The 11,362-nt window shown below is 45.8% G+C and overlaps 1 protein-coding gene across 1 annotated transcript; it reads right to left on the bottom strand.

Annotated features, from left to right (window-relative positions):
• Window positions 1–546: 546 nt before the first annotated feature.
• LOC119568111 (trypsin 3A1-like) lies at window positions 547–4,829 on the bottom strand. Its single transcript, XM_037916509.1, has 7 exons — window positions 4,330–4,829; window positions 2,805–2,900; window positions 2,279–2,643; window positions 1,864–1,993; window positions 1,617–1,740; window positions 1,058–1,224; window positions 547–939 (listed from the first exon to the last, which is right to left on the bottom strand). Exons 2-7 carry the CDS (start codon window positions 2,835–2,837, stop codon window positions 697–699), a joined length of 1,062 nt encoding a protein of 353 aa, XP_037772437.1. The 5' UTR covers window positions 2,838–2,900; window positions 4,330–4,829; the 3' UTR covers window positions 547–696.
• Window positions 4,830–11,362: the final 6,533 nt, after the last annotated feature.

Genomic DNA, 11,362 nt, shown 5'->3' with positions numbered 1-11,362 from the left:
CTTCACAGAGAGAAACAAGATCCTCCCTCCGGTGAGATGGTACTCAGACGCCACAGGCTACATGCCACTGGCACTCTCTGAAACAATCAACACAGGTACCAAAGTCATTCTTCACAGAATCAAACTAGGTTACCATTGCGCATAGTACATCATAGAGACAATTGGCTATGCAGAAAGGTGTTACATGCATTATGCCAAGCCAAACACCACCCTGGTACATTACTTTGTCTCTGAGACCGGGACCCTCCACAACAGCTGCCGGGCTGATAAAGAGATTATGCCACATGCTTACATCATGGCAGCAGGAGTGCCTGCTGGCAATCCCACCACCACAGTAAGAGAACAAAATGAAACAGCCAATAAAAAGCTGACACAGGCCAGACCTGTGGAAGGCCCGGGCAAAGCTAGATCTTCACTAGTCTCAATGAATAAATGAATGCATATATATATATATATATATATATATATATATATATATATATATATATATATATATATATATATATATGTGTGTGCATGCATGTATGTATATGGGAGAGTGAGATATAATATGAAATCCAATATATTTCCAAAAGTACTACAAAGGCTTGTGTCTTCCTGCTTTTTCAGGAAGCTACAGATAATACCTTCTGCTAACAATGGGGAACTGCTTTTCCTCTTTCGTTTGAGGAGCAGCTCCTTACCATGTCTTCAGCGTTAGAGTGCTGCAGTCACCCCACCCTCCGTGCCGTTCCCTGCGGCCGCCCCTCCTTGCAGTGCCGAGAAGGACGCCCGGGCGCACACGCCATACACCGTGAGATCCAACCAGTCAAGGAAGGCATCGACGCGGGTGTAGATTCCGGGGAACCGAGGGTCGCCACAGCCGAGCCCTGCGCTCACTACACCGACATCCATCTCGCGCCCATCCCCGCCCAGCACCAGCGGTCCGCCTGAGTCGCCCTGGAACGATCAAGCCCTTTATTATATATAGTATTAAGTGCACCTACAGTTATGTGTCTCAGAAGCCAAAACTCTCATTAGGTACGTCGCATAACACTGCCAAGTCTGAAGCACAAACCCTGCACGCATCCTTGCCGGTACCCCCACCGGCGCAGAGCAGAGTGGCGTCCAGCCCGTGCGGGTAGCTGGTCTTGAAGACACTCCCCGCCTCGGCATACAGGGCATTACACTCCTCCAGGGGCTTCACATCGACTTCCAGGCTCGTGAGCAGCGTTGCAGCAAACTCTGCAAGGGTGTTGGATCAGAATTTGGAATTGTTCAGGGGCAAAAAATCAGTGTCCATATTCAGGGCATATTCTTCACCTTCATGTTTCTATAAACTCGTTTATCAAGATCCTACAATATATCACAAAACTATTCGGTTTTACGTCAAACTCCCTCGCAAGGGCTATGACAGTGCCTTCTATCGAAGGGCTTTAAATTGGCTGGTGGACATTGTTGCCCCTCCTAATCACCTAACGCTGTGCACGTTACTGCTACCACTCTCTGGCCCCCAAACTAATAGTAATACAATATGCATCTTTCTGATGTGATTTATGAATTTATAATATCAAAACAAAGCTCTGAATAAAAGGGGAGGAGGAGCAAGCCAGCCTGCATGACCATTGAAGCCTTACCATTGGGTCGCGTCCCCCAGCCAGAGACGGTGCAAGTGCGACCATCTAGCATCAACGTGGAGCCAGGCAGGCAGTAAGGCTGCACAAGGGCAGTGAACCTCACCTCATTTCTAAGTTCAATCACCTGAAATCACCTGGATGAATTAACTTTACTCTCCCTGCTTCACAAGTTATTAATGCGCATGCCTGTATGAGCAGCTATTTTGAATAAGTTTGTTCGCTCACGTCTATATCAACGGCCACTCACAGCGATATCGAAGTAGTTGAAGAGGAGGTTGTATTGCGGGTGAATGACGACTCTCTGTACCGGGTAGTCGAAGGCCTGCGACTCGGTGTTCCGCGTGAAGTCCCGCTCGCCCAGTCGGATCACTTCGGGCCTGGAGTGAAACATTCAGTAGTGTTACTGGAAAACTAAGGGAAGGAAGGATTAACACAATGCCTATTTAAAGGTTAATCTAAGAATAGGATGATGCCTTTGTTTAACATACAAATTAACATAAAACGGGCTCACTATGTTGTCTGGACTACTGCAAGAGCATTTCCTCTCCCTAATTAAGCATCATGCATCATTTCCACTGGATTTTAATGAACCATTAATTGTACTGCATTAAGTACATGAGGTGATATCAAGCCAACAGTGCGGTGCCAGTTTGCAGACTCACCTCACGAGGGCGACGCAGTGGGCGGCGGTGAGGATGTGTCTGGGAGTGATTAGGGCACCTCCGCAGAAGAACCTGTTGCGGTCATTCCCCTCCGGCACCCTTGTCGGGCTCTTGTCGTCGCCGTTGATATAATCGTAGTCTTTCTCTTCCTCTTCCTCTTCTTCATTATCTACTGTCTCCACGGGAGGAACACGTGTGACATCTGCAGAAATCAACATTGCTTCCGTCGTCCCTGCTGAAGGTTCCTCGACAGGAGCTTCTAGGACGCCCGTGGCACCAGAGGGTGATGTTGCTTGTTGGAGAGGGCGAACTGTTGGGTGACCACTGACTGTCGTGTTGCCATGGAGAAACAATCCTGGATAACTCTAGCAGGGTTAGAAACATCCTTAGTGTGATATTTTTACCATGATTATACAATACTGAGCTTTTACTCGCAAATACACCTCCATTCTCTTCGCACTTTGCCCGACCCTGTGTTATTACATGCAGATGCATTACTAAATGCAAAGAACCAGTCTACACTTACAAGACCTGGATAATTATCAGGGGGATGAAGCATGCCAGGCCCTCCTCCGCTGATTATGTCGAGAGAGGAAGGAGGAACATCCTGTGCTGAGCCATGCTGTAAGGGAAAAGGAAAGAAGTGAATGCAATGGAAGTCATGGTGATCCTTTTGAGAGTCCTTTATATTTGAGGTGGGTGGAAAAGGAGAGGCAGAGCGAGTCATGTAGAAACTACATCTTCAGTCGGAGATAACACTCAACGTTCTAATTTACTTATCCCGCAATAAGTGGGATAAATCATCTTTCGAGTAGTCAGTCAGCTGGAGATTGCAAATGTATCTTTCACCATTGCATGATTGAATTCTAGTCATTTTGATATATGAAAGCAACAAAAGTTTTTTAGAAGTACAATCCTCGAAAAAGACTGATTCAGTAGGTCTGATCCAGGGACTTTAGGAAAGGATTCCACTCCCAACAAGGGGAAAGACTACGACATGAACAAAGGATGGAAGTGCAGGACAGGACGATGAAATGCAAGAACACACATACACACAAATATGTGTGTACAGTGTGTACACACACACACACACACACACACACACACACACACACACACACACACACACACACACACACACACACACACACACACATATATATATATATATGTGTGTGTGTGTGTGTGTGTGTGTGTGTGTGTGTGTGTGTGTGTGTGTGTGTGTGTGTGTGTGTGTGTGTGTGTGTGTATGTGTGTATATATATATATATATATATATATATATATATATATATATATATATATATATATATATATGAATATAAATGTGTAAATATAAATATCAATATAGAAGTATAACTAGGGCTGCCACAAACATCTTTATTCATTTCAAACGTTTTGGAGTCAATCATTCCATCCTCAGTGATCTAAAGGAAAAAAACAACAGAAATATTACTGTGCAGTATAATATATGTATTTTTTTAAAAACATTAATAAAAAACTATTAGATAAAAGCCAAACTAGTTAAACAAAAAAGAATAGAAAAAATATCTAACAACCCATAAAATATACACACTAAATATCTATTATAAAATAAAATATTAATAGAAGTATTAGTGATTATGTACAACCCATAGTAAAAGTAAACCGTAAAACAAAACTTCAGAGAAGCAAAAGGAGAGGCAAACCTTTGAAGGGCATAATGGCTTGTTAGGTTGTTCGATTGTACATAGTTGAGCTCTGGCTGTTAAGCTCTGGCTGCCTCTTGTGAATAAACAAAGATTATGAAACTCAGTGCTTCCTACACAGCATTAACTGGCTGCTACAATGAGTTCTCTTATCCACTTCCAAACCACTATACCAGGCACAGAAGTGAACTTCCCATCCATTACACGCAGTTCAAAGCTAAGATGTAATATTGTAATATTACATCTCACATATAAAACTGCTTATAGTATATGGTCCAGTGACGTCAAACAAACATACTTTAAAAAGGCAGAAAGAGATGTGGAGGACAGTTCAAAAGGAAGAGCCTAGGCATCGTATCTCACCTTACAGTAAGCAACTGTCTCCACGAGCGCGAACACTGCAGGGTCCACAGGTCTCCCTGTGTGTCCTGCAGCAAGAGTCTGCAATTGAGTTGCAACTTGCAAGTACCCATTGGAGTCACAGTTGGGCACCAGAGCTTTCGCTGCAGCTCCGTTGAAGGATGGCGGAGGAACAGGAGTAGGAGGAACCGCGGGTGGAGGCAGAGAGGAGAGACTGCAAATATTGGTAGAGGAAGAGGGACAGGAGGAGGTGGAGGTGGTGGTGGAGGTGGAGGTAGAGGTGGTGGTAGTGGTGGTGGAGGTTGCATTTGTGCAGGCGGCAGTTGCATGGATTGCTGTGACGACTGAGCCTGGCTCCCTTGCCCTCCTTGCCCGACGATTGCAGCGACGATGGGGACTGACACGAGGACGGCGATCAGCGCGGCAACGGTTCCCTGGACGACTCCTGGAGACACAGTTGTGGGGGTCGTCGTAGGGATCGTGGTCGTGGTGGAGGGGTTGGTGGTGGAGGGGGTGGTGGTAGAAGGGGTGGTGGTGGAGGGGGTGGTGGTGGAGGGGGTGGTGGTGGAGGGGGTAGTGGTGGAAGGGGTAGTGGTGGAAGGGGTGGTGGTGGAGGGGGTGGTGGTGGTGGAAGGAGTGGTGGTGGAGGGGGTGGTGGTGGAAGGGGTGGTGGTGGAGGGGGTGGTGGTGGAATGGGTGGTGGTGGAATGGGTGGTGGTGGAGGGGGTGGTGGTGGAAGGGGTGGTGGTGGAGGGGGTGGTGGTGGAAGGGGTGGTGGTGGAGGGGGTGGTGGTGGAGGGGGTTGTAATGTTAGGAATGGTGATGCTGTGGATGGTAGGAATGGTGGTGTTAAAGATGGTGGTGAATATTGTGGCATTATAGTATGCCAAGACCTCGGCCCAGTCCTCGCTCTGCCTTTCCCCTTGGAGGCGCCTCTTCTTCTGCCGCCATTTGTCCCCGCTGAGCCTCCTCGCCGACCTGACTACCTCGAAGCGAACATTCCGGCTCGCAGGACGCGCTTCTGCTGGCAGCGGGACACCCATGCGCGCTGGAGACGGGACTGCGCCGCACTCTGAGGAGTGCGAGAATGCGTGAGTTGTGTTGCAATCGCCAAATGTCTATCTATATCATCAGATTTTGTAAAATGACTTGCAACATCCATTTCGTTTTATCTTCACACACTTTAGTGTTGTTGTATCGCATATGCCTGTGCAGTCTAATGAAAGGCAAGGCAAAATGTTGAGTGATGTTGAGGGCAACTTACCAAAGTCTGGCTGAGTAATCGACTGAGGCCCGTTACAATTTCTGATATCTGCAATAGAAATTTAAAACTAAGATTTTACTGCTGCATCTATAAAATAAACAAATGTACCGTTGGTCAAACTAGTTTTGACTCCATTCAACAAGTCTTTCTTTACATAAGAAGTTGAAATTAGTTATCCAACTCATAACAAACAAGAAAGGGAAAAAAGGGCCAAAAGCTTTTTGTAATCATTACTGGTGTGTTGTCCTCATTAACAAGTGTAAAATTCTTCAAAGGTAGGCTATGGCAGTCATACATGCATAATCGTGTGCAAAGCCATGGCTTTCACGGTACGTGTCGTGACCCGTGGAATCCAGGTCAGAACGGACCACCCAAGGCCCCTAGGCTATGCCATAAGCCAAGCGCTGTCCCAGTATACTGTTGTGGTGGGGTATTGTGGCTCCGTAGCCAATATTAATCAATTTCTAATGGGTTCACACTCAAATTGATTCCTACGAAGTAGTATGAACGGAATCTAACTGACGCCCTGTATATACACCTTACCATTACCGTATGAAAATATGATTAGGTAAATTATCTAAACAGAATAAAGCAATGAAAAGAGATTATTAACATTCAGTAAATCCAGGAGAGTGAATCTATTTCCTGCTTACCTCGGCTTATATTCATAAAGTTCGTAAAAATAAAGTTTGCACAGAAAACATTGGGACAGCCACCAAAATCATAAATAAGATTACCTTCATAAAGAGATAAAACAGAAAAATACATATTTAATATGGAGTAGGCAGAAAGTAGATAAAATATTACGTTTAAATAGACATCTTAAAATGAGAACAAAGCTTCCGTGGTTAGGAAGTAATGACAAAAATAAGGTAAGAACGTGTGATAATTTAAAACAATATAAATGACCATCAAGCTCACAGAAGAAGTGAAAAATAAATTATGTGTACATGAATCACAGATAAGAGTACGGGATCAAAGGGCAAACTCAAACAGCAGTGACTGAACGATCGCAGCAAGCATGGCCAGGCGGCGAGGTGTCAGGGTGCATGAGAGTACGGGGAGATGATGGAGAGATGGCGGGCTGTACCGCCTTACACTATAATTCATGTACTCTTAACCAGTAAAGAGTCAGACCATACGTCCAACTCTATCACTGCCCAACTAGTCTAGACGAAGTTTTTATAACAACGTACGCCTTGTCCGGTATGGGGCACCTATCCTGAAATATGTGCGAGTAATAGATGAAAATTGGTGTCAGACATTTTTAGGAAGAGTCACCAAGGAAAATGTAGATTGATAGAGTTTTTTTGTCATATAACCCTTTGTGAATGCTGCCCCAGATCTCTGCAAAAACAAATAGCCTCTAATGCATCATATACATTATCCTTATATATATTACTAGTAGTGTGTCTTTTAAGGTGTGATCACTTGACTTCAGTTACATCTGTTTGTGAGAATAGATTTAGGTCAACCTTGATGCTTCAGAAGTATTGACGTTGTCCAATGATGCAAAAACTGCCTGAGCCGTGTATATATATCATCATCATCATCAAGGGGCTAACGCCGACGGAGGCGCATGGCCGCATCCACCCTTCGCTTCCAGCCACGAGGATCCCTCGAGGCGAATCTCCAGGCAGGCCCAAGGCCCATCTCTAATTCCTCGCAACAGGTCTCGTCAAGCTGCCCAAGCCATGATCTTCTTGGTAGTCCCACAGGTCTCCTCCACCCAGGGTTGTCTCGCAGAGAGACAACCTGATGGGCAGGGTCGTCCACAGGGAGACGAGCTAGGTGGCCATATAGCCTGAGTTGGCGATCCCGGATTATGCAAGTAACAGGTCTCATGCCGGTCTCAAGGTGTAACCACCGGTTGGACACGTGGTCCTGCCAACTGTACCCCATGATCCGGCAAAGGGACTTGTTACAAAAGGAATCAAGACGAGATTCCAAGACACTAGATAGCATCCAGGTTTCACTTCCATGGAGCAAAACTGGCAGTATCAAGGCCTTAAAGATACGTAGCTTGGTCCTTCTACATAGGTACTGACATCTCCACATGCTTTTGCTGATCGAGTTCATTTCTCCTGTTGCCAGACCAATCCGTCTACTGACTTCTTGGTCTGACAGCCCAGAGATATGGACTACGCTACCAAGGTATGTAAAACTCTCTGTAACTTCAACATCCTCGCCGCAAGCATGGATCAACTGAACGGGTTCCCCTAACAGACCCCCAAAGTCCTGAATCTTGGTCTTGGTCCAGGAGACCTCTAGGCCTAGGGGCTTCGCCTCATTGCTAAATGCATCAAGAGCCGCCACCAGTGACTTCAAGGACTCAGATAGGATAGCAACATCATCGGCAAAGTCAAGGTCTGAGACCTTGATATTGCCAGTGTTGCTCCACACTGACTTTGGCTAGTAGCTCTGCTCATTATCCAGTCCATACAGGTGTTGAAAAGTGTTGGTGCAAAGACACAGCCTTGCCTCACCCCTGAATTAACAGGGAAGAAGTTCGACAAACCCCCATCATACTTTACAGCACTTTCAGTACTAGTATAAAGGCTTGCAATTAGGCCAATAATCTGTGTCGGAATTCCCCTGAGTCTCAGGATCTCCTATAGCGATTCCTGATGCACCGAGTTAAACGCCTTCTTGAGGTCGATGTAGGTTGCAAGCAATCTACGACCAAACTCACAACGGCGTTCCACAATTACTCGAACCACTAGTATACGGGCTATTGTGGACTTGCCAGGAGTAAATCCACACTGCTCTGGTCTCTGATGCCTCAGTAGGTGGTTGTGAATCCGTTTCAGAAGGATGTGGGCGAGAACCTTGCCTGGTATGCTGAGCAGTGTATTGCCACGGTAGTTGATGCAATCCCAACGATCCCCTTTCCCTTCCAGAGAGGGATGACCACGCCCCTCAGCAGGTCAGCGGGAATGGTGCCAGACTGCCAGATGGCAGTCAGGACTGTATGCAGGCCCTGAGCCATAGGTTCACCCCTAGCCTTTAGCAGTTCAGCAGGGATATCACATATGCCTGCAGCTTTCCCACTCTTCAGCTTGGAAATCGCCATCCTAACCTCTGTTAGAGTAGGAGGTTCCTCACAGGCACTGTGACATCGCTTGCATCCAAGCTACTGTTGGAGGGTCTATGTACAACTGCTCAAAATTACTCAGCCAATCCGTTCTGAATCTCCAACATGATCTGAGATGTCCGTCCATCGCTGATCGCAACGCAGTCATCTGTGAGGAGGGCTTAGAGTTCAGCTTTCTCAGGGCTGAAGCAGCAAAGGTCATTTACCAGAATGGCCTTCAATCTTCCCAGCAAGATCTGAGAACTGTCCTTGTTCCTTTTCAGCAGTTATCCCAAGCTACCACCATGAGGACAGAAGACTTGATTCATTCATCTGAGCCTTGCGACATGCTTCAGTGGCCTCTAAATGTTTCCAGTGAGATAGAATCTAGACTTGCCTCGGTGTAACGCCAATGGACTCCCTGAGCTGCTTCCGAGTGTAACACCTTGAAGGCTCCCACGAGCAACTGGTTCTGTGAATCAATCAGAGACGCCATGGTGAACCCAGGCACACTGTCCTCTTAGTCTGTCCAGTGAAACACTTGGGTGGCACTGGTGGACAGGTTTGAGTGACCCGCAGGGTAGCCTCAACCAGCCTATGATCAGTGCCACAGAACACGGCGCTCCGGAAAACCCTGCAGTTCTGGAGGATCCTCCATCGTGTGCTAACAAGAATGTAGTGGATCTCCTTGGCCACTGTACCCGTATCACTGTACCATGTCCAGCGATATATATATATATATATATGTGTGTGTGCGTGTGCGTGTGTGTGTATGTGCGTGTGTGTGTGTCTGTGTTGTGTGTTGTGTGTTGTTTTGTGTGTGTGTGTTGTGTGTTGTTTGTCTAAACTCTCCTTTTCTTGAAGCCGGTAGTTTTAGGTAGATTTTGATGAGCGAGTACCCATTATTAGATATTGTGTAATGTAAGATAAGGAGATAAATATGCAATTATTTTTTGATTTCGTTATCAACTACAATGCTTGTTATATTTTTCATTCAGAAATAACTATATGCGCCAATGGCTTGAAATTCTATCGAATGATAATACCAAAGAGAAAGGCAAAGCGAGTGAAGGAATGAGCATAGGGAGGAAGGAGAGGCGATGGTGATGCTAGAATAAGAGCACGATCCGGTACGAAATTCTAAAAATCCAGCTCAGTCAGTTCGCTGGCCACGAACTGTTGGGTCAGGCGAGGTCAGATAAATCATCATCTACGCCCTCACTGAATCGACAGTTCCTATTTTGGACTTGGAGCCACGCGGTAAATAGCCACGTGGTCTATTGGTAAAATGGCTTACAGAAATAGGCTTATGTATATGCCATATTGCTTGGCCACCTACTCATGCCTCGCCCTCGAGGCACCTTAGATTTGCCTCAAGGGTGACCTAACTTTGGCTGGTCATCTCGTTCTCACGTGCGTTGTTCTTGGTGCATCTTCGTGGCTGCTCGTCCCTTTCTGGTCCTCATCCACACATCCTCACAGATCTCGTACAGGTCCTTCTCGGACCATACGTCCTTGTAATCTTCGTCTTTATCTACGAGCGTCCAGGCAGGGGCATCCTCTTCGGCATCTCAGGGCAGCTGAAACCTGCACTGACGAGCCCCTAGAATTTGACTGGATCTGCAGTATCCAGGCAGGCGGCGCCCATCTACAGCATCTTGGGGCGACTGGTACCTGCACTGGCGAGTTCCTGGTCCTTCACTAGATCTACGGGCGTCCCAGCAGGCGGCGCCCTTCCACTCTATCCTGGGGTGGCTTAATACCAGCTCTGACGAACATCCTGGTTCGCAAGCCTATGGCGATCTTTCGGTGACGTCCTTCCCACAGCATCCTAAGTAAGCCAGTTATTTATTCAAGTTTGCGGTTTTTAATGTTCGTTTTTAATTTATTTTCATTTTTTTTTTTCGTTTTGTGTTTTATTTCACCAAGATAAAGAAGAAAATAGGAGAGGGAGACATCAGTAGCGATCCGCATGGACCTGGCTTGAACTACAAACCGTCTCTGATAGATATGAGAGTAGATAAAGGAAACGACAACAGCAATCTATAAGGATTTACTTGAACCAGTTGTCGTCACACAGAGAAGAAATAAATGTAAAATTACTCATCACGACTGACAAAATCGCGGGCAAAGAGATACATCATAGATTACGGCGGCAACTACAACATCAACAAACCCTATTAATGAAAAGGTTTCACTGTCTTGTTCTGCATGGATGAGTGAGTGAGTGAGTGAATAAATGTGTGTGAGCGACAGCGAGCGTGAATGAGAATGAAAGTGACCTCACACAGAAAAAGTATCACAAACACGAAGATTAACGTTCACTATAACAAAACTGAGATAAATTAGCAATGCTAGCTATATAAAATTATTTCAACTACCACACTGAATTCAACATTTAATGATATGCGACAGAATATATGCATTAATGAATGGTGAAGTGAAAAAATATTCGCAAGCTTTTTAGCAAGCAAATCTTTTCTGGGTCAGAAAATCTGAACTGCCGAGGTACCCAAAATGCCATACATTGAAGCGAACCGAGCCAGGAGAATCTATAAATAACCTGCTATCTTCTGCGTATCTGTGATGGGCGCTCGTGACATTCCCTATGGGTATCGACTACACGAATCACACAATTGCTTGGGAATTACTCAAAACATGCAAGCGACTTCTAGAGGGTGAGAAGGGTATGATTAATA

The sequence above is a fragment of the Penaeus monodon genome, chromosome 43 (assembly GCF_015228065.2).
Source record: "Penaeus monodon isolate SGIC_2016 chromosome 43, NSTDA_Pmon_1, whole genome shotgun sequence".
NCBI classification, from domain to species: domain Eukaryota; kingdom Metazoa; phylum Arthropoda; class Malacostraca; order Decapoda; family Penaeidae; genus Penaeus; species Penaeus monodon.
This window is presented reverse-complemented; position numbering and strand designations above follow the sequence as displayed.

Coding starts and splice junctions, on each gene's coding strand:
- LOC119568111 (XM_037916509.1), bottom strand. CDS start 2,837: ATGCTTCATCCCCCTGATAATTATCCAGGTCTT. Junction 1,994..2,278: donor CACTGCGTCGCCCTCGTGAG/GTGAGTCTGCAA, acceptor GTTTCACTCCAG/GCCCGAAGTGATCCGACTGG. Junction 940..1,057: donor CCGGCAAGGATGCGTGCAGG/GTTTGTGCTTCA, acceptor TGATCGTTCCAG/GGCGACTCAGGCGGACCGCT.